Below are 25,832 nucleotides of genomic sequence, written 5' to 3' on the forward strand. Positions count from 1 at the left end.
TTCCGAACAACGTCTGCATCTCTCTCTTCTTTCAATGGCCATTGGGTCTCTGTTTCAGTGCCTCTCTCTATCTCTCGCAGTTCAGCTTCCGCAATATTCTGGATAACCCAAAACCCTATCTCTCACTCGTTCACGCTTCCGCTCTACTTCTTCTTTTCATCGATTACACTTTTCTATCGTTTTGTTTCAGAATTCTCATCCATTCTTCACTGCGGTTTCTTGCACTTTTCCATGTTTTTGCGGCGATAGGAGCTTCGTTTTGAGAATATTCAAGGTTTTCTCAATCTTTATGTTTCTTTCTGTTGCTCCGACTGTGGGGTTTTTTGTTTTAATTCTAGTGAGTGTTTCTTTTTCTTGTTTTTCCTCTAGTTGCATTGCTCTGACTCTTAATGCGACCTCTTTGTTTTTCTATTGGTGTGGAATTTGTTTTTGGTTGTAGGCTGAGGCTTTGTTGTTGTTGTTGTTGTTTTTTTATGAAGAGGAGGAAGAAGGCTTTTGGTTTGTAATTTGCTAGGTTATTTTTTGATGGGTTTGATTGGTGGTGTTTATGTATTGTTGTTATTAGGAATATTGATTCATGGTTTGTGTATTGTTTGTCAATGGAGGTTGAAGGCTACTGAGAATTGCATTTTGAATAGATTATTTTTTGTTCTTCGAACTGTTAAATCCATGTTTTTTCTTAAAGTTTTTCCCCATGATTGTTCAAGTGAGGTTTTCTGTACTTGGTATGAATTCAATGCTTGTTTGTAATATAACCATTTTGATTGACATGTGCTACGATGAGAATAAAAGGTTTATCACTTTTCATTTTTGATATTTTAAAAATATGGTATGCTAGTGATCATCTAATCTGTGAAATAAAATTGAAAATTTAGAGGGCTAATTGGCTGCCTGAAATTGGATGTTACATTTGATCAATAAACGACATTTTAAAAAATGTTTTCAATTGAGTTTATGTTTCTCTACTTAAGATTGTATATGGCTGTAATATGTTCTCTCTATGACATGGGATGTTATGCCAGTTACTAGTTAAAGAATAGTTTGATCTTGGGAAGGATTTTGAAGCCCCATCCCTGAAATTAACTTAGGCTTGATGATTCTACAGTATTGAAAGGTTCACTAGTTGATTCATTTTTCAGGCCTCTCATAAAAGTCGTAGCTGCACTATCTATGTGCTAGTATGTTGTCTTCCTGCAACTTGTTCTGATACTTGATTAATGGCGGCCAATCAACGGAGAAAAAAATTGAGTTCTGCCAGTGTAGTCAGTCACAGTACGAGGGATTCATATAGAGTTAGAAAAAAGAATTTTGCATTGCCGCACAGTGATGCAAACTTGAGATCCCATATTACTCTGGTATGGGATGGGAGTAAAAGAAGAGTTGTTTCTAAAAGGGAACAAGTTGGCATAAGTTGGAGAAAATTAAGACCATTTCTTGATTCAGTTTCCAATAAACACAGTATCTTAGCTGACGTTTTTGATGTTCCTCGTGAGATTTTTGAGTTGAAAAATTTATCAGAAGTCCTTTCACTTGAGGTAGCAATATTTTTGCGGTCAGGCCTTGTTATTTGTATCGAAGTATCGCTTTCCCTTCTGTATTTCTTTTTATTCATTTGGCCTTGAATTTATTTCAGGTTTGGCAGACACATCTTTCAGAAAATGAGAGAAACGATCTGAGGAGGTTTCTTCCTGAAGAACAAGAAAATGAAACTGATGTGATGGAAGCATTGTTTTCTGGGGATAATTTTCACTTTGGAAATTCCCTTGTTAAATGGCGAGTTTTTCTTTCTTTCTTCTTCTTCTTTTTTATTTTATAAATAACAAACAAACACTTCCATTAAAAAAAATAAATAAATAATACCATCAACTGGGCTGGGACAGCCTAATGCACAAATGGACAACAGCTTTAATTGGAGGGATCTTGATGGCTATGAAGTAACTGTTGTTTATCAAAATATGTCTTGCAGGGAGTCTTCACTTTGCTCTGGTGCCCTGCACCCCGATGCAGTTCTTCAAGATGAACAGTGTTTAATGACAGCTAAAAAGTCGTATTCCTGTGAGTTACAGAAGTATCATAACAAGTAAGAAGTGTACTGAATGTTCAATCTGTAAAATTGCCATTTTTAACTTTATGATTTCAGCACTGTATTCTTAACTATTTGAAATATCACTATGATTTCAACAATTTATTCTTAACTATTGAAATATCTCTATTTTCTGTACGCCTTTCAATGGTGTTTACTATAAACTGAAGCATGTTGTTGCTAATACTGGTTCCTACTTGTGGCAGTATGATTGAATATCTGCAGAAACTGAAGGATCGATGTGCAAACTGCAAAGATCCAGAGAAGGAAATCATACATCCAACATGGAGGTTACCTTTTCTTTTTTCTTCTTTCAAACTCATAATTTTGGACCTTTTGCACTGATAGAGTTTGAACATCAGCTTGGACAATATTCTGCATATTGTTGTAATGAAGGATATTTAAAGCTGGTAGCTGGCATATAGAATTGCTTCATCTCTTTAATTGTTCTCCCGATTATTTTCAATTGCATTACACTTTAGCGGTTATTGCTTATAAATGACCAATTTTTAAAACATACTGTTGATTTCTTTTCAGTCGTCCGCACATTTCTTGATTTTTTGATTGATGGTCAAGGTTAGCATTCAATAATAAATCTTGGAATGGAAAGAAGTTAATTAGTAAATATTTTAATTTGGATCCTGCCTGCCAATTGTATCCATTTAAACAGAATGCCAAAGTATTTCTTGTCAAACGAAAAAAATTCAGAATTCAAAATAGGCTGGTGTGGTTTTTTATTTGATCAGGAAAGAAAACGAAAAAAATTCAGAATTCAAAATGCACTTTAAGCAGGTCAAGAAATGCAGAAAGGAGAGTCTCCACCCAAGTGAATGAGTCCAGATTTGACTATCACAAGGATAATGCGATAGCTACATCAGAGTCTGGTTCATGGGCTGCAGAGGAGAAAGCATGTAGCAGTGATAACAGACTTCATTCATGAAGGGTAGAGTACTTTCCGAACGGTAATTTAGCTTGGCATTCTGGAATATGCATGAGGCATATTGATCCATTCTTTATATAGGCTGGTGTTTATGAATTCTGAAGGAATGAATCTGTTTGTGGTTCTTCATATGAGATTAGTGGACGCTTGTATGGTTTATCCATCGTTCCTTTTAGTTAGGGATAGTTTCTTCAAGGTATCACGATGTTTTTCTGCTATCAGTTGTGAATAGGTTGTATAGGTGCACATCATGTTTTTCTTTGTAATCTCTATTTGAGAGGCAATTTCTCTATATTAAATATGCGTTTTGTTCTGTTGACTGTTTATTAGTTTTTATGATTAACAGGATGTGTTCTGTCGACTATTTATTAGTTTTTATGATTAACAGGGTGTGCACTATTCTGGTCTAAAAACAGGTTGTGCAGTCGAGAATACAAGCAAAAAAGATGCAGAACTTCATCAACTCCTATAGATGATATGCTTAATGTGGGAACTAGACCTGAGGTCAAGCTACAAAAGCGCAACATCCAGTGTAGTGATGGTTCCAAATATATGTCATATTTCAAGGTTAGGTGCTTTTTTATTTCTTTCATTTTGCTTGAAATGAATAGAATAATATCATTGGGAGTTTTGGGATAATACTATGTTTGGGTTTCTCTCCTTGGAGCTTTTGTCTTAGGAGTTCTGTAATTATTCTCCATTTATATGTGTTAGTTTTTTATTTTCTTTCATTAATTCAAAGCTTCGTTTCTCATAAAAAAGTATTAAAATGCCCAAAACATTAAGAGGGAAATAAAGTCTATAGGATGTTGGACTTTTATAAATGCCCAAAACATTTATTAAAGTGCCCAAAACATAGTTATAACACATTTCTGTTATGTTGATGATTAAAAGTTATGGTTTAACAGACTTCATGAAAATCTGGTTATTTTCTTTTTATGAATTTTTCTCCTTTTGACAAGAGGGACAAGTTTTGGTACTTGGGCGTGATTTGATGTCAATTTCTTGTTCACACACTTCAGATTAGCAAGAAGCAGCTTGACCTCGTGAAGAACATGAAGCAATCTGGATCCCTTGACCAAGTTTTAGGTGACATGGAAGCTTTTAATGTACAACCATATGAAGTATTTGTAGAGGAAGAACGAAAGAAGTTGCATGAGCACTGGTGAGAGCATATGTGAAGTAACGTATTTATTGTTATACCAAATTGAATGTTTCATTCTGTCTCCCTCATTTAATAGTTTCTTTCTTTGCATAGGGTGCAATTATCAAAAGTTCATCTCCCAGTTGCATATGCAAATTGGAGAGAGACTCGTTTACAGAGACGGAAAGTAACCAAGGCCTTGGAGCAAGATCTGAACGACAGGCAAAAATTGCTGATGGTGCTTAACAATTCTGCTTCTTTCTTCTCTCTCATTTATTTTCCTCTCTTTGTTCAAGTGTTTGGTCATCGTTGTATGCAGTCTTGCTAGTTCATATTACCTGTACTCGTTTTGCTAGGATGTGGACACTGAAAGCCATGATAGCATGCTTCGAGACCAAATGGATACTGAAGAAACAGATCAAATGGATAGGGAAGAAACAAGGAATGAACCTATTGAAAAATCAATTTCTGGTTCCCAAAGTTGTCAATCCTCAAAGCAGGTCAATGGTGGGCTGGAGACCTACAGAAATTCTGATTCTGAAAACCACGACACCCCAAATTCTGGTGATGCTCATCTTGAAGAATCTGGAATATCAAGAAACAGGAATGCTATAGAATGCTCAGCCAGTCAGGGAGAGTCCTTACATTCTATTGGTGATGTTCACCCAGAACCAAGCATGCCAAAGAATTACCACAGCTCTGCTACCAGCCATGATTATGCAACATCTATTAGTGTTTTGTCTCTTGCAAATTCTCATGCTGATGAAGAGCGAAAAACAAACGTTTTCAATGTTGAACCTGACATGCCTGCCAGAGGTATTGCTAAAAGTTTGTTGCCAAGACAATCAGATGACGGCTCTTCTGTGAAATCTGGCTTACATGGTCTGGATATTGGGAAAATTTTGTTGCCTAGACAATTGGATAATGGCACTTTTGTGGAACGTGATTCGCATGGCCGAGATATTGGAAATATTTTGTTACATAGCGGATCAGACGATAGCACCTTTTGTTCTTATGGAAACCAAGGTAAAGTTATTGGAAAACATATGTTACATAGACATTCTGACAATGACACCCTTAGTTATGAAAATCAAGGTAAGGATGAGTTACTTCATTCCGTGTTTAACAGACGGGGAGTAGCAGCTCCTCTGTCCTTCCATCGTGAGGAGAGGCACTCGGGTTTAGATTTCCAGCCATCGAACCACGACTTGATAGAAGAGAATCGATATTCTAGACATTTCCAGGAGCAACCAGATTTATCCGTGCCTTTGCAGCAAAGAAGAAAGGAAGACAAGCAAGTTTACTTGCAACATGGTGTTCCTGAAAACATTTATCCTGAAGGCAACAAGTATATAATCCCAACACAGCAACAGTTACCCTCATCTGTAATGCAGGACTGGACGGTGAACTCGGTTCCCATGTCTACTCATATCCATTCTCATACCATGAATGCTGGAAGTTTATTAGGCGATAATTGGTTTCCGGGAGAGCATCAAGTCCGTGGAGGGTTTACTACGGGGTCAGATGGTGTCATAGTCCCAAATCAGAATATTGGCAGTGGAAACAGCAGCACAGATCAAACCTTATTCAGTGTTCTATCTCAAGGTAGTCAATTCTGTTCCCCTTTTCATTCAATGGGCTCGAACAGACAATTCATTTCCCCAAGGAACCATGGAATGTTGCACGAAGGAAATCCCATGATCGGTAACGTTCTACCAAAAGTATCAAACTCACTCGACTACTTGGGAGGGCATGAAATACCATCCCAGGGTATGAACTGGGTAGGCATGAGGCATCAGAATTCCAATTTGACTGATCCAATGGAGAAACCATACTTGAGATCATGGAATCAATGAGGAGAAATCTGTGGCCATTTTGTTTCCCTATAAGGGACAAAAAAGAAAACGTCGTGGATGTTTCAATGAGAGCTGGTTTTGTGTAATACAAGATGGTAGACTGCTATATATACCCAATTCATACAGGAAGAGAAGCAACCAACACCATGTACATATTTAGATGTTAGATGAGCAGCTGGAAGGAAGAAGAAATTTTGAAGCGATGGAAAGATCCAGGTCAAAATGATTGTTCCTGGTAAGGTAAATTTTTGTAGCTTGTTCATTTATTCTTAGTTCTTCTATCTGTTCTGTTGCTTAGAAAGATGATTTCAATAATTTTGGAGGCTACAAAGCCATCTATGAGGCCAATGCTTAAAAGGGATGATTCTCCTGATTGTTTGCTTTGATCTGTGGTTTATTAAGTTGTTGATTATTTTTCTGAGGACACTGATTGCTGCTCTGCTGAGTTATGGTTTGCTTAGTTTGAGAGGGATGGTATATTTCTTTTTTCTTTTCTGAAGATAACATTTACAAATGAGGGGAGAATTCAAACATACTATCCATTAGGAAGAGACACTAAATCCTATTTGAACTATGTTTAGAGGTTGGCAACATGTATTGGTATTGAAATGCGAGCAAGGCATCGAGATTTGAGTGATATCGCTGTTGATATACTTATTTATTTAAATTGAATTTCAAACACAATGTTCTCTTATTCTACCGTGGTTAGAAATATTCATCTTACTTACGAAGACTTAGCTCGAATGTTACATAGCATGGTCATTTAAACAAGAAATTATTTTCTTTCTTCAAAAGATTTTTCTCTCATAAAAACATAACTGGTGATGGGGATTATATTATCTTCCTCCAACCCTGAAAATATTGAAATTCAAATTTCTAGAAAGTATGTATTTTTCTATGAAATGTTATTAGGTTAATTGAGATGTTTTGACTTTTTATAATATAGAAATTATATTGGAAATTAAAAAAATGAAAATTATCTAGAAAGAAATATTTTAAGAAATTCTTGAGATAGAATGTTCTAAAAAAAATTAAGTTCTTACAAAAAAAAAAGAACATTGAAGAAAGGACAGCAACTTGATATGTTTTACTTTTAACATCTCATGTCGACAAAAAAAAGCAAAAAATACTTAAAAGAGACATACAGGTTTATGTTAATGTTATTTACTACAATGCTTCGTGTAAATTATCTAATACATTTGTTTTATATAGTCATACCTCTCCCTAAACATTAAATCAAAAAGGCCTTTTGTAAGGATCATGAATAACACGTCCATGTCGTAAATTTCAAACATCAACAAAATTGTCTCTACAAAATTGCAAGCGAACAAAATTTTGCTTTACGAGATCTCTTAAGGAGTTTCAATCAATGTATGCAACTGCAATAGCAAATCCTGATCGATTCTTTTACAAAAACACATGGACAAATAAATTTGTTCATCAACTACTAAAACCACATCTAAATCTAAATCCAAGTTCACCCAAAGGAGCAAAAGCCCCTAAAAGCTGTCTAGCTTAAACACACCTCTATTAAAATAAATAGCAAAAAAAAAAGGTAGAAATCGCCTCACAAGGTGAAACAATCCATTTTCGCTTTCAGCTGGTCTCGTTGAGGTTCAAAGAATCAATTTCCTATGCAAGAACAGAAAAATATTGACCAGTATCAACTACATGTGAAAATAAAAAATTGTATCTCTATAGCTTAGGTTGGCAACGGGTTTTATCATAATACAATTTTCTTATCTATGGAAGCTACACCTTCGTGAGGGAACACCCATAACTCCCATCTAATTTCAGACTTCTAATCCTCTTGCTAGGGATGCATTCTAAACGTTAAAACCAAATCATTCTACCATTTACCACAAAGCACCAAATTACCAAAGCCAAATCAGATGACTACAAACTATGGCGCTCCCGTCTCTGCAGTTGTTTTGGCCTTTCGTGCCCGTTTTCGTTTACGAGTCCTTTTAGTAGTATTATCATCAGCCTTCTGCAGCATAAGATAGAAAATTCAATCATGACCCAGAAGCACAAATAGGTATTAAGACAAAGCATTGAAATAAAATGCATAGAAGATAATTATATTGTGGTTAGGAAGTAAGATGTAATTAAAGAAAAAGTAACAGTTTGTTTTCATGCTATCTCATGATGAAAAAACAAAAGAAAAGCATACTTGAAGATGATTTCCTTGGATTGGGACATGAATTTTCAAGAATATTTCAGACTAATCTCTAGACTTTCAAACTTCTTCTATTTTAGTCCCGAAGCTTTCGAAGTGATCGTTTTGCCTTCGAACTTCCCCTTTTTTTCTTTTTGTCTTTAAGCTTCAAAATGTAAATTATAGTTCCTAGACTTCAAGAGGTAATCACTTTGATTCTTACCGTTTTTTTTTTTTTTTTTTTTTTTTTTTGGTTTAGACAGGAATTTTATTTCTTGAGTTTCTTTTGCTTTTAATAAGTATTGGCTGGGTATTAAATCGAAAAATGGTTTTTTTTTCTAAGCTTAAGGACTAGAAATGGTATTATTCATACTATACTAGTTTAAGGACAGACATAAGTAAGAAAATAATATAACTCAACAAATTTCAGTTACGACTTATGTTCCCAATTCTTAGCTTCCTTCGCCCAATCGAATAGCATCTTATCTCCCATTTGTTTTCCATTGGTTTTCATTTCATTCAATGAATTATTGAATCCTATCAAATAATAATAATACAAAAAACAGAATGAAGTGCAATGCAATCATGCAACAATAATTTGAAATTATAGAAGATGCAAACTACCTTCTCTGAAACTGGATGTTGGTTTGGATCGACCTTTTTCTTCTTCTTCAGACACGAAAGAGGGTTTGGACCCTGCTTTTGTGGAGAGAATAGAAAATGAAAGTGATTAAGAAACTTGGTCTGACCGATCAATATAATCATCATATAATAACTAAGAGCAGCAACAGAATGGTACCCTGAATAGTGTTATGTAGAAAAAGAAAAAAAAAAAAAAAAAAAAAAANAAAAAAAAAAAGAATGACACCATAAATATAAATAATAAATAGCAGTGCTTCATTGTAGGAGTGTTCATATGATCCAAGAACCCAACCAACCTAGACTACCCAACCCAAACCGTAAAAGTTGGGTTAGATTAGATTTGTTTCTGATTTGGGTTGGGTTGAGTTTTTAGAAAACTGAAACTTCGAGTCAATTTGCAGGTTGACATTTTTGTTTGTTTGGGAACCCGAAAATAGGGTTACAACCCAACACAACTTATCCTACTTTTAAGATTATTCAGATTGCCCACCAACCCAACCAACCCAAAATTTTAGGTTGGTCCAAAAAGTTTTCCCAACTCAACCCATGTACACCCCCCTCACTGCACATTTATTAAATAACAAACATCACTATGAAATCCTTCAGCATCGAACATTGCAATCAAAATAGCTGAAAGGAATTTCACAAAAAACCAGCTTATCTCTTATCCGATAACTCTAGTCAAGTGACTAGAAAATCCTAGAGCATGCATGCAATTGAAAATAGGAAGGATCAAATGAAAATGTACATGTCAAGAAGGAAAACATAAGTTTTCATTAATGTGATAAAAAAAAAAAAAATCTTGGCTTTGTATCTTAAATTACTTTCTTATCATCTGCAAGTGTCGGAATGAATTAAGAGTCAGAAGAGTTGCTTTCTATATACAATCAACATAAAATGTATTGGGCAAAATCAGAGGAAATACAACAACTTAGGGGCAGGTGAAAAGAGAATACCCTCCCAAAGGACGCAATTGCAAAATAATAATAATATAATAATAATAATAATAATAATAATAATAATAAATCAATCAGAATATAAACGCAATTAGGTCATTACAAAAAATTATTTATAACTATGAACCCACCAAGAGCCAATAAGCAGAAAAGTCCCTAAAAAAGAAAGAAAATCAGTAAACTCATCCTCAAAACATGCATTCATAGTCGAACGAAAATTCTTCTGTGCAATTCCTTTAGAAAACAGACTAGGGTCCAATGCACTCCCCTAAAAAATAATATAAGAACTACAGACTATTCCTTCCACGGCATTTTAATATAGAAAGCTCAAGATAGGACCAAAACATCAAAGTTACAAGTTAGTAATAATGCAAAAATGAAGCACAAAACCAAGTCTACAATAAAGAGAAAATGTTATCATGGAAAAATACCTTTGTTTTCTTTCTCTTAAATTGAGGTCTATCCTTCAAATCATTTAAATTTCCTTTCTTTTTCTTTTTCTTTTCCAAAACCTGCATCTCTGAAATTTTGTCTACCAGATCTCCATCTTCGTTAGTTTTCTCAGTTTCCTCTTCGTCGTCCTTCGTTACTTTCCGTAACAAATTAAGTTCGACCTCAGAAATATGCGATCTTTTTTCTTCCGAAGATTTAACAAATTGGCGTTCCAAGGCAGTTGGTTGCTCCATGAAAAGTGCATTTCTCAAACCAAATATAAGTGGGACCCCAGGTATCTGCAAACGTATACAAAAGAATTAAGCAAGCAAGTTTAAGATTTCAGCCCTTCAGAAAACCATCCATACAAGCAGGCATGGATAAGTCAATCTAAACATAATAAAAAATAATGGCCAACAATAACAAAAATACCAGTCCAAACATACATAGTTAGACTTCCAAGATAACTTCTAACCAAGTGCATATGTTAAAAAGGTAGAAACTAGAAACATTTCATAACTAGGAAGTTGGAAAAAGATAATAAGCTCTTGAAGCAAACGAAAAGAGTATAGATGCAATGGAAAATTAATAATTTTGGGATCAATTCATTAAATAAACTAACCTCTTGAAGCTGCTTCTTAAGATCAGTATCTTGGGTGGCAACAAAAAAATGCTCCGCATTTGATTTACCAATCACCTCCATGATACATGTCACAGCATGCTTTCTTATCTCATGGTCACATCTGACGCAAAAATATAATTTCAACTCAGAAAAGATGGAATTGAACAAGAAAATACAATTACACTACCTCATAGCAACCAACGCTAATACCACAAGAACATGACAAAGTCAAGAATCGATGATCATGAAAAGAAGCTATTCAAGTTAAGAAGGGAAATAATAAGATAAGTCCGTGTCTGACCTTGCAGTAGACAGATTACTAGCTGCCTCAAAAGCTTTAGAGTAGGATGGACCAAGGGCCTTCAATTCTAAGAGTACACATCTGCAAACCAATGAGATAATGAAAAACAACAGGTCAAATGGGCGTAGGAAGAAACATACTATGATTGATTCAATAAAGAAAACACACCTAGTGGTGAAAACCTTGACTCGGCCACCAAGAACTTTAGCAAGGGCAGCATCGGCCGGCAATATTTGATTGGAGAGAAGATGGTGGACAAAAGTTCCGTCACACAAGACTTTAAACGGCTCCCTGAATCCAAAACATGTAGTGTAGAATCTCACAGCTTTCCGATGACGCTTTTGCTTTTTGAATCTCATCTAAACATATAACCAAAAAAACAATTGAAATATACGTTCCAATATGAAAGAAGACATGGTAGAATAAATCATTCCATCACTAAGATCAACAAAATTCACGTTAGAAGAAATTGATTGTAACTAACCTATGATTTAACAAAAAATCACTCCATTACAAAACCAGTACATGAAAATCATGCTTCAAATTAAAAATTGTAGATTAACATAAATAAATAAAAAATCCTGATAGGAAAAATTAATTGTCATGAACGTTTGAGATAACACAAATCACTGCATTACAACATCAGTAATCTTCAGGTATAATAAATATCTTCCTGTGATTAAACTCAAATCATGATTGAAATAAGAAACTATAGATTAGGAAGAGATTTAACGGAAAAATACCCTGAGAACAAGGAGAGCTTATTCTGGTACTTGCGATTCTCGATTGCAGCAACTGTTTTCGTGGTATTGCCTAGTCCGGGAAACCTTCGGTTGCAGCAGACAAAGAAGAAGAGAAGAAAGCAAAGTGGCAGTGGAGGCGTCACCGGCGTGCGGCGGCGGAGAGAAACATAAATCAGAGAGTGAGCAGAGAGATGACCGAAACTTAAACCTCGGGTTGCTTGTTCATCCTAGCCCAACCCATAGTAGGGCATCTGGATTTTCCTTTTTTATTTTCACTTTTAATTTTAATTTTAATTAGAATAATCTTTTTTTTTCCGCCCTCTACCTATTATTATTATTATTATTAATTTTTATTTTTCATTTTTTCATTTTTTACGGTCTTTTTTTTTGTTTGTCCTAATTTTCTAATTTTATCAATTTAATTAAATTAAAACTTAGAGATGAAAATAGAATTTATTCAAAAATATAAATTTAAAATTTTGTAATATTGCTAAGCCATATATGTATTCATGAAAGTTATGTTTATGAAAGAACGAATGTATTCATGAAAGTTATGTTTATGAAAGAACGAATGTATGACGTGCATCATAGTTTATGTCATGATTTAAATCTAAGTATCTCATGCATTTTTGTATGTCATGTACACAGAGATATTTCTCCATTATGATGACGTCAAATGCGTACATTACAATATTTATGTATGTCATGATTTATGCAAACTCTTTTTCCTCCTTCGCTCCGGTAGCATGAGCTTGTACTAGCTGAAGGCCAGGCCCAAGTACTTATACGCCCGCTTGGAAAAGAGAGTTCAAGAAAACATTTTTATGAAAGACTGCTTGTGTATACTCAAGTCACGTGCTACTTTTATTTTACTTTTATTTTTTAGGTAAAGGTAAGACAATCCTTATCCGCCTGCCTCTATATACTCAAGTCACATACTACTCTTATTTTCTAGGTAAAGGTAAGGCAATAAGTCACTTATTTTCTAGGTAAAGGTAAGGCAATAAGTCACGTATTTTCTATTTTCTAGGTAAGGCAATAAGTCAAGTCACGTGCTACTCTTATTCTCTATTTTCTAGGTAAGGCAATAAGTCAAGTCAAGGCAACAAGTCAAGTCACGTGCTACTCTTATTCTCTATTTTCTAGGTAAGGCAATAATATTCTGTCACGTGCTACTCTTATTCTCTATTTTCTAGGTAAGGCAATAATATTCTCTATTTTCTAGGTAAGGCAATAAGTCAAGTCACGTGCTACTCTTATTCCCGTGCTACTCTTATTCTCTAGGTAAATGTAAGCTACTCTTATTCTCTAGGTAAATGTATATTCCCGTGCTACTCTTATTCTCTAGGTAAATGTAAGCTACTCTTATTCTCTAGGTAAATGTAAGGCAATCATTATACGACAGCATATAGTAGAGACCATACAACCGAATTATATAAACGTTTAAGTCCATGACATCATTTACGAAATATTTTAAAACTTTATTTTTAATAATTTATTTCATTTAAGTCCATGACATCATTTACGAAATATTTTAAAACTTTATTTTTAATAATTTATTTCATATAAAAGATTAAAATATTTTAAATAATATTTCGATCCCAAAATAGATCTTATGAGTTTAACCAATTAAACCTAAATAAGAGCCGAGCCGAACATAGGCGCTAATTCATTAGGTTCAACTCACGAAACAAACACCCGTTAACGAACCGTGAATAACTCGAGGTCATTCCGGGATCGATAAATGAAAATTATAAATTATAAATAAAAAATAATAATAAAAAAAAGAATGATTCAGCTGTTTCTTTTTTTATACACTTACAACAGCTGAGCTCTGTTGCTCATATTTTCTGATGTGGAGGGAAATTTAAAAGGGAATTTAATATTTAAAAATAAAAATAAAAATAAAAATAAAAATAATAAAGAACTAAACATAAACAAGCCTGTGTTTTCCCTTTTTACTTTGTGGCTTTGAACAACTGACTTCCAAGAGTAACCGTTGGACTCCCTTCTCCCATCACTGTTGTCAAGTTCATCTCCTTCTCCAGTATCCTTTCAAGCTCCATCACCACATAGCTCATCACCGGCCGCCTCTCGCTCGAGTACCCGACGCATTGAGCGATCAAATGCATCACTTCACCCATACCTTCCTCCGTGAAGCTCTTCTTCCCCAATCTCGGATCCATAACGCTACCAATATCGTTCTTTTTCGGATTGCTTTGTATCTTTCAAATAGGTATGGAACGTAACACGGTTTCAGAATTCGATAAACGCAAAAGATAGCAAGATAAACGAGAATAGTGTCCTATTTGCAACCCGAATGCCATATACTAGACCTATGTGAACTAGTAGGGTCCGTATTGCTTTCATTAACCTTCGACTTCTTTCCCGAGGCCGGAGTCGTATTGAGAAAAGCAAACCATGTCCAAAAGTTAACAAAAACGTCTATAAATACGAGAATAATGTCCTATTTGCAACCTGGATGCCATATACTAGACCTATGTGAACTAGTAGGGTCCGTATTGCTTTCATTAACCTTCGTTCTCTTTCCCGAGATCGGAGTCGTATCGAGAAAAGTAAACCATGTCCAAAAGTTAACAAAAACAATGTCTATAAAAACGTTCGACCGATACCGAGATTATTTAGAGCAAGACAATGATCAGTTCGACTATGAGCTTTTGAGTAGAGAAAACGACTTACCCAATCAACCAGAGTATAATTTGGATTGGAAACAGGTGCATCCGACGCTTTTTGACCGCTTAACAACTCCAAAAGGAATACGCCGAAACTATATACGTCGCTCTTTTCAGAGAATTGTCGAAACTCTTTTACCCTACAAAAGAGGACGGAAGATGAAAAATACGAACGAATAGAACATGCAGTGTTGATATCGATTGTAGAAAGTTTTAGAATGAATACTCGGGAGCGAGGAATATCTCATCCGTTGTTGCTCGAGACGATGATTCTGAAATGCTAGATCGTCCCATGACATTGTGAAGTCCTGCATCGGCCACTTTAGCTATAAAGTTCTCGTCTACGAGTACGTTGGACGTCTTAAAGTTTTTGTGTATCAAACGCGGGGTAATGGAGTGAAGATGCGACAGACCTGCATAAGATAATCGGGTTACGTAACCGAGGGACGAGTTCGTTGTAAGCATTCATAGATAAGAATTTGGTTTCACCATTTGATATATTCGATGATTAGTCAATCTACAAGAGATCACCTTTAGCTGCCCCCAGAGCTATTGCGAGTCTGATCTTGAATTCGAGCCTCTCAGCCGAACGCTGCTCGGTGCCTGCAAACACCCGTGCTCTTTAAGAAATAGAGCTTTTGCACGTAGGAACCATAAAATTTTCGCTAGGCAGCTGGATGGACCATTACCATATAAGTGGCTAGAAACGCTTCCGTTCGGTATGTAATCGAAGATGAGAAACTGTAGATTGTTTTCCTGGCAGTAGCCTAAAAGAGTTACGAAATTTCGATGTCGAATAGACGAGAGGTAGTGTACCTGATAGTAAATGAAATAAATTAGATCGAAACATGAACTGAACATCGATGCAAGTACCGTCCCTTCCTAGATGAAAGGGAGCCGATCACTAACTAGTAAGGCAAAATGAGCAACTAAAGAGAACATCAACCCGAACCCAACGCTAACAAATATTGTCCTCTTTGAGAGGAAGCCCGAACGGAAAAGCCCAAAGAGAACAATATCTACTAGCAGTGAGCTTGGGCTGTTACAATATGTGAATGTCAAGTGAAACTCGCAAGCAGATCTTATCTTCTTTGGGCTTTCTTTGAGGGGTGGCTTTCCCGTTCGGGATTCCCCTCAAGGTTTTTAAAACGCATCTTAAAAACCTTGAAGAGAATCCCGAACGAGAAAGCCCAAAGAGGACAATATCCGCTTGCGGTAGGCCTAGGCTGTTAGTTTTGCATTAATCAATACGTGATGATCTCAAAAGAAAAAACAGGTGCGGTAGAGTATGATTTGCATTAATCAATACGTGAAAGAAAAAACAGGTGCGGTAGAGTATGAAATTCACGTGTCGAGTTAATACTTCGAGAGACGAGACTTTAACGACCTCGTGATCGTTGGGGGGGGGNTGTTGAAGACAACAAATGAAGATTACCTCATCCACAAAGTCCTGGCTAGGCGCTCCGTGCCGTTTTTTGATAGCGACGAACATCCCATTGTGAAGCATGCCTTTATAGACCTCCCCGAACTTCCCTTCAGCAATCAAGTTCTTGTCGCTGAAATCATTAGTGGCTAACGCCAACTCTGCCATCTCGAAACGCCTAGCATCCCGTAGAGACAACTCGATCCCGACATGTCTTCCCACTACAAGTAATCAAAAAACACAACCAGCTGATGATAGATTAAACTACGTGTGCTAATCGATAACTCGAGCAGCGAAGACGAAACCAATACCTTGAATAGAAGGATCCGAAGAGCCAGTCTCCGATGTTCTTGTAGCGTTTCTCGAGCGAGCTAAGAATCTTATAAGCACAATAATCAATCCCACCAATGCCACAGCTCCTGCAGAACCTCCTAATATTGCTGCTAGGATCCTTGACATCTCATGTGAGTTCTTCCCTTCACCGTTGATGCTTTTTTACAGTATAACAATGACTATACACACTCTTATACATTGAACCTGAGAAAAAAAACACAACACTCAAACCACCACAAGTTTAAACGACCCTCGTCGGTTCGGGATCCGTTCTCGTTTGATATCCGTTTCATTTTTTATAATACTACTTCTACCTATGGGTTTCCTTGTTTTGATATCTATTTTTTACGTGTCTTTTAATGATTTCGTATTGTTTTCGGGAATTTAGCTAAGAATTCAAATGTTTTCTTAAGAACAACGAGACTCATCGATGATAAAACAAGAACAAGTTTCGGGAATTTAGCTAAGAATTCAAACGTTTTCTTAAGAACAATGAAATGCATCGATGATAAAACAAGAACAATTTCTAAAAATTATCGAACATAGTCTAAAGAATCCTCAATTATATCCCTTCGTAAACAAATTTTCGGGAATTTAGCTAAGAATTCAAATGTTTTCTTAAGAACAACGAAGCTCATCGATGATAAAACAAGAACAATTTCTAAGAATTATCGAACATAGTCCAAAGAATCCTCAATTCTATCACTTCATAAACAAATTTTTATGATCAGAAACCAAACCAGGAGTGTGTCGCCTATCCTGAAGTGTTTGATATCAAAACAATTCTTACATTAAACCACAAGAACAGAACAAAGTTCAAGGCACAGATCTTCATCTTGTTCATCACAATAAACATCTAAATTCAGCGACAACAACAGGAACAGAACATGAACATCATCATCATCATCATCATGAACAAGAAGAACAATTAAAAACAGACCTGAAATCGTGAAGAAACTATGGAAAAAGCTGCAGATCTTCTGAAAACGTTGCGTCATTTGACAATCAGCAAATGAAGAACAGGTTTCTTTCCAGTAAAGGATGAGAAAAGCTGATGAAATTCAACCCACATTCAAAAATGGAGGATCAAAGAACTCAAAAACCACAAAAATGGCGGCCGATCATCAGTTGCTGCAAATATCTTAGTTGAAATCGAAGGAAGAAGATGACGAAATCGGCTAAACAGCAACAGAAACAACGGGGAGAGTACTTTTTGGTTCAATTAATACCAAATGCATCATTGGCTACAGACAATGCCGACAGAAAGTGACCTCGCGCCGACAACAATTTCTCAAAGTTTTTATTGCTTCGTTTTCCCCTCCACCAAACCAACCCAAATTAAAAAACCATAAGAACAAACCCACAAAACCCACGATTCTAAAATTTCAACGCCACCAAAAACAAAAACAAAATCAAAATCAGATCAAAACCCGGCCTACCCTTTTGATAAAACAACCAAAGAAACAAAACCCATGTGACCAAAACTCGAATTGAAGGAAGAAAATGGATCAATATCAATATCAATAACAACAAAAGAGTAATAATGTACCTAGAGAGAGAAAGAACAGAGTTAATTTAATCTAATTTTACTAACTAAACCCAATTTCAAACCTCAAAAACAAGATTAATAAGAACCCAAAACCCCAAAACGATCAGTGAACAAAACCCATGTGGTGAAAACTCAAATGGAAGGAAGAAAAAACGATCAATGATGAATAAGAACAAAGAAAGTGATAATGTAGAGAGAGAAATAGAAAAAAAGTGGATTGAAATTTGATATATATTGTTGTTTTTGTTGAGTAATGTGTGGGCTGTAAAGCAGCAAAATAGTGTTGTCTGCTACTGCAACTTGAAAGAATGGGTGGGTTCGTTCATCTCTGTCGTGTACAGAGCATCTTGGCTGTGTTCAAATCACTAAGCTGCAAGAATCAGCGAACGAATTCAACTCCAGAAACCCAAGAAATCAACAACAAAAAGCAAAACGATAATCAAATCACTCAAAATCATTACCCATTTTCTGAAGAATCTTGATTAAACAAGAACACGAAGAGAAAAGAAAAGGGGAAATTCAAAGCAGCGGCTATGTGGGGTTTACGATCCCCACCAGCCAGCTATGTTGATATCGCTTCGTTTCCACTGACCCAAATGTTTTTTTGGTGAAAGAACAGTGAAAATTTGAGATGATATTAAAGAAATTTGAGAGAAGATGATTTATACTAAGAGAGTATGAACGGATAATGACACCAAATTTTGTTGCGGAGTGAAACAGAAAGAAGAAGGGTTATGTGTGAAAAGAAAACAATTTTGGTTTTTTCTTCCNGTAAAAAAAATATATATATATATATATAAGTCTTCTAATAAACGTCTCCGTTATCGTCACGTCGGTCTAAACCACGATCATACCGATTTCCCGTTTAACTTTTGAACTATAACCATATTAAGAGTAGCTCTTAAAAAGTCGAGGATAGTATTGTAATTTTCAAAATGGATTGTTTAGGACGCCAGGTGAAAAGTATTATCTATACTTTAACGGCTGTTTTTTAGTTCATTTTTCCCGTGGTTTGTTTGGGTCTATTATACTTTCGGATTATTTTTTGTTGGTTTCTCGAGTATATCTGTGGGCTTTTAAAATAGTGACTTTACTTCTCCCTTTAATTTCTTAAACACGAGAACTCAACCAATTTAAATTACTCAACTCAAATCATATATATTGAATTGGTTTAGGTTTTTTTGAGTTTCGGTTGGTTTGTGAGTTTACATTTTTTTTGTTTATCCAATAAACTCGACTAACCTGAGAATAAAGAGTAGGGTTGGGTTATGATTTATGCTCGGGTCACCAATCCACCAACCTAACTAGCTCAAAATTTAGGGTTGGTTGGTACAAAAGATTTCTCTAACCTAATCCGTGTATATCCCATAACATTATAAGTTGTTCATATTAAAATTAATTGTCAACTTATACGAGTTGAGATGAAATTTTTTATGAACCAGCGTGAAATTTCAGGTTGGTTAGATTGGTGACCCGACCCGAATAGAGTGCACAATCCAACTCAACCCGACCCTGTTTTCAAATAGGTTCTACCCGACCAAAAAAAATATTAAAACGAGTAGTTCGAGTTAGTTGGATTATCCAGTCATATGAATACTGAATCGTCAGGTAAAATAAAATAATAATAATAATAATATTGACATTTTTGTGTAATATATTATTTTAATATTTTGACATAAAAACAAATAAATACATTAAAGGTAATTCATATAAAATATTAAAAATAATTGAAATAAAAAAATAAAAGTATGTAAAAATTGGAATAAATAAAATAAAATATTTCAATAATCAGTTGATTGAGACTCAACCTCTTAAACAAAAAGAAAGCTTTCAAATCAATATTTATAATTAAGAGAACAGTCACATCATTATTTTTCATAAACTATTATTATATTATTATTATTATTATTATTATTATTATTATTATTATATTAAGTGAAATTAACCTTTTCTTAGAATATTGTTATTGTAATTATAGAAATAATTTTAGTGAGGGATAAATTATAGAAAGTGGGATTAGCTCTTTTGTTTATTTATTTATTTTTATAATTATGGGATGTTTCAATAATGTTGTTAGTATTAATTTAAGAGATTAATTGTATAATGTATATTAATTTAATCTTATTCCTTATAAGTCAACTTATGATAATCTTTTAATTTTATATTACACTTCAATGTGAATGCTTTGTATTTATATCATTTTAAATCTATTTATTTTGCCCATTTATATATAATTAATATTTAAAAACAAATCTCCTTAATTTGCTTACTTCCTTTTTTTTTTTTAATTTATTTATTAATATAACATTTTAATCGTACATAGTTGGTAAATGGTTATCAAAATTTTAAGAAATTTTTGAAAATAAACTATTTTATTAAATATAATTTAAAATGTAGATCTAGTTGTAGGCTCTCATCCCATCTTTAATCTAATAGATGTCCACGTACTTTACTTTGGGTTCTAGAAAGTTTAAGCCTAGTCTCTATTGCTTGAGTATCTATAATGTCTCGAAGTTCCAAACGATACTTTAACTGCTCGTGGACCCATTTTGGGTATAGTGGATGTTGCTACTTGAGTATCTAAGATGTTTCGAAGTTTTAAATGGTCCGCGCATGAACTCATTCTAGGTATAGTGGGTGTAGTTCACCCATTTCAAACCTAGTCTCTACTGCTACTTAAGTATCTAGGATGTCTCGAAGTTTCAAACGGTACTTTAACTGCTCACAGACCTATTCTGGATATAGAGGGTGTTGCTACCCGAGTATCTAGGATGTCTTGATGTTCCAAACGGTACTTGAGCTGCACACGAACCCATTATGGGTATAGAGGGTGTTGCTACCTGAGTATCTAGAATGCCTCGAAGTTTCAAATGGTACTTTAACAGCACACGGGCCCATTCTATGTATAGAGGGTGTTGCTACCTGAGTATATAGGATGTCTCGAAGTCCAAGATTACTTTAACTACTCACGAACTCTTTATGTCCACCCAGTTCTAACGTTACAGGTCATATGGACGACATATCTAATCTCCGAGGTGAATTACTTTTATGTTCTTAGTCTTAAGCAGAAAATTGTCTAGTCAAACACCAAAGACCTTCAAGTTGGGTCAAGGCTCTCCGCTCCTACTTCTACCTCAACACTCTCTACTCCTACTTCTATCTCGAGTTCCATGGACCAGAAAAAATTGAATCCATACACTCTCCATTACCTTTACCCCTACCGAGCCAGCTTGGGACCTGAACTCTCGAAACTCGAATTGAACCCACTATAGTTCAAATAGGTACTCATACCATACTTATCATTTAAGAATTTGTCCTCATATCATACTTATCATTTAAGAATTAAACAAAAACTCAGCATCTTACATACCTTGTGACTTCAAACTTGCCTTTTCAATGAACCCAGTAGGTAGCCATGAAAGCTCAACCACCAAAATAATGATTAAGATTATAGTTAAATGAGCTTTAGCAAGATTCTCTTATAGTCCCTAATTGCTTATTAAAAATCAGTGTACATCTGAAAAGAACAACAGCTGCTGTATAAGAAAAATGAAAAACCAGGTAGTTGCCTTCACAAAGAGTTGTCAAACAATACAAGAACCAAAAATTATGGCAGCTTTTAAGCCGCTTGATATCCAAATACTCTCAATAATTGAAGCCGATCGATACATGTGATAATCTCAATAGCTGATTCATACAATGATACGTACTCGTAATAGCAGATTAATTAACTTTTCGGTACCCGACTTTTCTTCTCCTCGATGCCTGACTGAGAAAATCTCTGGCGAAGAATTTGAAGGACGTCCTCCATCTCTACCCCTTTAACTGCAAGGAGAACCATGGCATGATACAGAACATCTGCCATTTCCGAGGCAGCGCGAGACTTATCCTCGTTCTCTTCCAATGTTCGACACAACTCGTCTGCTTCTTCCCTGTCAAGATGGGGAACAAATACAGAACCTGTCGGAAACCAGGACTACAACTAAACGTTGATTTCAAATACGATACCTTATCTTTGAGCAGAGCAAGTTGTTGTCGAGTAATAGGCGTTTTGTCCATGAGGGTTTGCCATTTTGTGGCACTTCTATTTCTGCTTTGCGTTCGGAAATTGTAGATTCTAACGAGTACAGAGTGGACAAGGCCAGTTTATCTTTTGCATCCTACAAGAATTAACAGACAAATAAGTCACAAGCTCATTCACTTCATTAGCCATAAACAATTAGATAAACGCAGCAGACCTGTTGATTTATCGAATCATCAAGTGATGTATAATAGCATGTCTCAGCTCCGGTATGACAAGTAGGCCCAACAGGCTTCCCGAGATAAATTATCTAACAATCAGTTTTAAAACTGTGTTAGCCATGAACAGTAAACCACAATAAGCTCGTGTTTTAGGTCATAGTCGATTAGAATCGTACAGAATCACGATCACAATCGAGGAATATGTCGTGAATGTTTATGAAGTTATTAGAGGTTTCTCCCTTTGTCCACAGCTGTGATCGGGATCGGCTATAGAATGTAGCCTTACGTTGGGAAACAGTTGTAGCAATAGCCTCCTTATTCACAAATCCTTGCATTAGTATAGCCCCCGTGTCAACATTTTGAGCTATAGCTACCGCCAGACCTTTGTCATCCCATTTTATGCTATCTAACAGTGTCTCAACCTGAAACATACTGTTGGATATTATTTGATTATAATAATAGACTAATCAGAAGAAGAAAAGAACAGACGGAATCAGAGAAGGTTAAGTAAAGCATTATTGGATCTCCGAGTAAATATACACTATGATGGCTCATTTAGTATTAGTAAGGGAATAATGTGAATATTGGATCTGCTAGGGAGAAGTTTCTATACCCTCATAAGGAATGTTTCATTCCCCTCTCAAACAGATGTGGAATCTCACAATCCATCCACCCCCTTTGGGGACCAACGTCCTCGCTGGCACACCGCCCGGTGCCTGACTTTGATACCATTTTTAGCAGCACAAGGTTTCACTTTCGAGCTCGTTTTTAAAACGCATGGGTCAAACAACACCAACAAAATCAATTCAACCAAGTTGAAGTAATAGAATGTGGAGTCCAGATGTAGCTCAAATAACAATAAAAAGTATTATTGGGCAACGATGAACACCTTAAAGAGATTTTGATCAAATCTCCCCAAATTAGTCTTCCAGAAACATTATGGACTCTACCAAATGAAGAAGATAGATTCCTTATTATTGAGTCTGGCAAAATTCTACGCCATATCATGCATAAAAAATGTGAATGTTGCATTCAGATGTGTGCACGACATTACTTTATCTGGTCACATCCCTATATTTGATACCTGCATCTTATCAACATATGTCCTTCCCTATTTTTAAATGTTTTAGTGGTTATGAAAACTGGTTTTATATGTTGATCATAAAAAATAAAAGAAATAAAAAAAATTGTGAATAAGCAGTCATTTCTTCAACGGTAATGGAGAATTAAACTAATACATACAGTTCTCTTTTCAAAGAGCAGATGGTCAAAAGCACGCACATTATGACTACATCATGCAAAGAAATGCTAGACTATGTCAACACAATTCAACTGAGTAGGATTCTATAGAATGTGGAGTCCAGATGTAGCTCGCATAATAATAATAAGTATTATCGGGCAACGATGAACACCTAGAAGAGATTGTGATCTAATCTCCACCATTTATTCTTCCAGACATATAATATAACGGGCCCAACCACAAAACCAAGGTAGATCCCTCATTAAGAATGGTAAAGTTCTTTGAAAAAAAACAAGTAAATATTGCCTTCACAAAGGTCCAGATAATCCCAGTACTAAAATCTCTTCATGGAGTTTAGAGAGTACAAAGAACTAATATGTAGCGATTGATTGTTTTTTACATTCATCGTACTAACTTCATTTTTTGACATCCCTTCTGTTTCCAAATGTTTTTGTGGTTATGGAAACTTGTTTTGTAAGTTGATCATAAAACACAGAAAATAGTCATGAATTCGTTGGCATCCTTCAACATTAGTGAAAGTCAAACTATTACATGCAGCTTTCATTTTCAAAAGCACATGCTCAACATCACACAAATTATGAATACATCATTCAACAAAATCTGAGAATATATCAACACAAGCAACTCAGTTAAGTTGGAATCTATAGAATGTAGTGTCCAGATGTAGCTCACATGATAATATTTAGTATCATCGGGCAACGATGAACACCTTGAAGAGATTTTGATCAAGTCTCCCCAATTTTTCTTCCAGACATAATATAACAGGCCCAACCACAAAAACTAGGTAGATCCTTTTCTAAGTCTGGTAAAATTCTTTTAAAAATTCATGAATAGTGTCACAGTCATGCTTGTCCAGAGTGTGTTACTTGTAGCAGCATACCCATTCCAAACCATTTTATTTTACTTTCATTATATATCTTTCATTTTAGCTAGTTATTTATTTTCTTTGTACTTTTGTGAGTGTACGACTCCTCGCCACATTAGATATCTACACTTGCCAAAGGAAATTTGAGTCTAAGATATACTATAAGAGATATGATGAGTTGTCAAATCTTCCAACCTAGGTTATATGCTATCAAATTAGATTCTATAGAATGTGGAGTCCAGATGTAGCTCGCATAATAATAATAAGTATTATCGGGCAACGATGAACACCTTGACAAGATTTTGATCAAATCTCCCATTTTTTCTTCCAGACATTATATAACGGACCCTACCAAATAAACACGGTAGATTCCTTGTTAAGACTGGTAAATTGATTAAAACAAATTATATGGATATTTCCTTCAAGAGGGTGCAGAGAACAATGTTATTTAGTTGCATCTTTATTCCTAAAATATCCAGTCTTCTAAGTAATTGTCCCGTATCAAGTGGTTTGTATAAAAAATCATCTATTAACATAGAGCACATGAATATGCACATGAAGGAAATAGTTCAAGTACCTTCATTTGAAGTGAAAGGTCTTTTCCCGATTCGCTCATTGAAGCAAACGTAGCATTACATCTGTACTTCCTGGAAACAGAGTTCTTTGATGCGAAGAGGCGTCCCCTGGGGGAAAATCTCAAAGACTGGCATCCAAAAGTCGAAGTCGACATATTAATATAGGGAGCTCAGGATCTTCCCTTCTTGTAAAGAAAATCGCGATCGAATCTGGGAATGCACAACCATGACAAGATACGTTAAGGAATTGAAGTACTCAAAAAAGTTCAAAATATATTGAGAAACTTTAGGAGAATATGAAGAACCCTTCGTTTCTTTTACAATAATCTATGTCACAACCTTCGCTCCTAAACTCATTTACACTCGTCAAAATACTTCCTTCCATCTGTTCTTCGCCAATGGCGAGGGCGGGACTGCAGTGGGACGGCGGCGGCGGCGGCGGCGGCGGCGGCGGCGGCGGCGCCATAAATTAAACGCAAACAAAAACAAGAGAAAAGGGTTGGGTGATTGGAGGAAACAATCAATACTTACTGTAAAAGAGAGAGAGATGATGATTGAAGAGGGCGGAAGCGAAGTGAATCTGGAAAGAGAGATGACGGCGGCACCGAAGCTGCAATGGAACTGCAATGTCGTCGGTAGTGACACTGGTAGAGATTGAAAACCCTAATATAAACTGTATGATGAATGGGCTTGGGCTGTTATGTTGTTAAGTAGGGTTAACACAACTTTAAAATATGGTATATTTTTATAATTTTGCATAAATTATATTTTTAAATGAAAATTTAAGAAATTGGAACCGATTTATTCTCGTTCGTTAGACGAGGCTAGAGACCGAGATTATATTCTCTATCCAACTCCACCCGAGTCACTTTTGCATTTTTCTTTTTAGAGAATATTAATTTAAATGAAAAATGAAGAAATAAGCCGAAAATATTTATTTTTATTAGCTAAATGAGGTTGGAGATGGAGATTATATTATTTACCCGACCTTACCCAAATCTCGGCTTCACTAAC

General features: G+C 35.4%; 4 protein-coding genes across 8 annotated transcripts; 1 reads left to right on the forward strand and 3 right to left on the reverse strand.

The window, feature by feature from the left end:
* On the forward strand, window positions 1-6,449 carry LOC111808530. Of its 2 annotated transcripts, XM_023694590.1 has the most exons (10): window positions 1-274; window positions 1,140-1,535; window positions 1,634-1,773; window positions 1,967-2,080; window positions 2,290-2,373; window positions 3,440-3,590; window positions 4,046-4,188; window positions 4,282-4,405; window positions 4,524-5,193; window positions 5,297-5,439. In XM_023694590.1, the coding sequence occupies exons 2-10, from the start codon at window positions 1,218-1,220 to the stop codon at window positions 5,305-5,307; spliced, it is 1,755 nt and encodes a 584-aa protein (XP_023550358.1). In that variant the 5' UTR covers window positions 1-274; window positions 1,140-1,217; the 3' UTR covers window positions 5,308-5,439. The 2 variants fall into 2 exon arrangements, with proteins under 2 accessions (XP_023550358.1, XP_023550348.1); XM_023694580.1 differs by having other exon boundaries at window positions 2-274; window positions 4,524-6,449.
* A 924-nt stretch (window positions 6,450-7,373) lies between these two features.
* Window positions 7,374-12,122, reverse strand: LOC111782025 (rRNA-processing protein UTP23 homolog). Of its 2 annotated transcripts, none has more exons than XM_023662802.1 (7): window positions 11,878-12,122; window positions 11,303-11,493; window positions 11,135-11,215; window positions 10,834-10,954; window positions 10,211-10,510; window positions 8,806-8,877; window positions 7,374-8,010 (listed from the first exon to the last, which is right to left on the reverse strand). In XM_023662802.1, exons 2-7 carry the CDS (start codon window positions 11,491-11,493, stop codon window positions 7,927-7,929), a joined length of 849 nt encoding a protein of 282 aa, XP_023518570.1. In that variant the 5' UTR covers window positions 11,878-12,122; the 3' UTR covers window positions 7,374-7,926. The 2 variants fall into 2 exon arrangements, with proteins under 2 accessions (XP_023518570.1, XP_023518562.1); XM_023662794.1 differs by having other exon boundaries at window positions 7,374-8,013.
* Window positions 12,123-13,652: 1,530 nt separating this feature from the next.
* On the reverse strand, window positions 13,653-18,569 carry LOC111805580 (proline-rich receptor-like protein kinase PERK3). Its single transcript, XM_023690697.1, has 9 exons — window positions 18,337-18,569; window positions 17,267-18,245; window positions 16,305-16,530; window positions 16,006-16,214; window positions 15,260-15,386; window positions 15,102-15,173; window positions 14,797-14,983; window positions 14,578-14,710; window positions 13,653-14,102 (listed from the first exon to the last, which is right to left on the reverse strand). The coding sequence occupies exons 3-9, from the start codon at window positions 16,450-16,452 to the stop codon at window positions 13,836-13,838; spliced, it is 1,143 nt and encodes a 380-aa protein (XP_023546465.1). The 5' UTR covers window positions 16,453-16,530; window positions 17,267-18,245; window positions 18,337-18,569; the 3' UTR covers window positions 13,653-13,835.
* Window positions 18,570-21,391: 2,822 nt separating this feature from the next.
* LOC111805641 (histidine biosynthesis bifunctional protein hisIE, chloroplastic) lies at window positions 21,392-25,505 on the reverse strand. 3 transcript variants are annotated; one of them, XM_023690791.1, is made up of 6 exons: window positions 25,350-25,505; window positions 24,821-25,028; window positions 22,294-22,539; window positions 22,114-22,206; window positions 21,884-22,035; window positions 21,392-21,807 (listed from the first exon to the last, which is right to left on the reverse strand). In XM_023690791.1, exons 2-6 carry the CDS (start codon window positions 24,971-24,973, stop codon window positions 21,603-21,605), a joined length of 849 nt encoding a protein of 282 aa, XP_023546559.1. In that variant the 5' UTR covers window positions 24,974-25,028; window positions 25,350-25,505; the 3' UTR covers window positions 21,392-21,602. The 3 variants fall into 3 exon arrangements, with proteins under 3 accessions (XP_023546559.1, XP_023546566.1, XP_023546573.1); XM_023690798.1 differs by lacking the exon at window positions 25,350-25,505 and having other exon boundaries at window positions 22,294-22,549; window positions 24,821-24,927; XM_023690805.1 differs by lacking the exons at window positions 24,821-25,028; window positions 25,350-25,505 and adding an exon at window positions 22,731-22,755.
* Between the last annotated feature and the right edge of the window lie 327 nt (window positions 25,506-25,832).

Source organism: Cucurbita pepo, chromosome LG01 (assembly GCF_002806865.2).
Source record: "Cucurbita pepo subsp. pepo cultivar mu-cu-16 chromosome LG01, ASM280686v2, whole genome shotgun sequence".
NCBI classification, from domain to species: domain Eukaryota; kingdom Viridiplantae; phylum Streptophyta; class Magnoliopsida; order Cucurbitales; family Cucurbitaceae; genus Cucurbita; species Cucurbita pepo.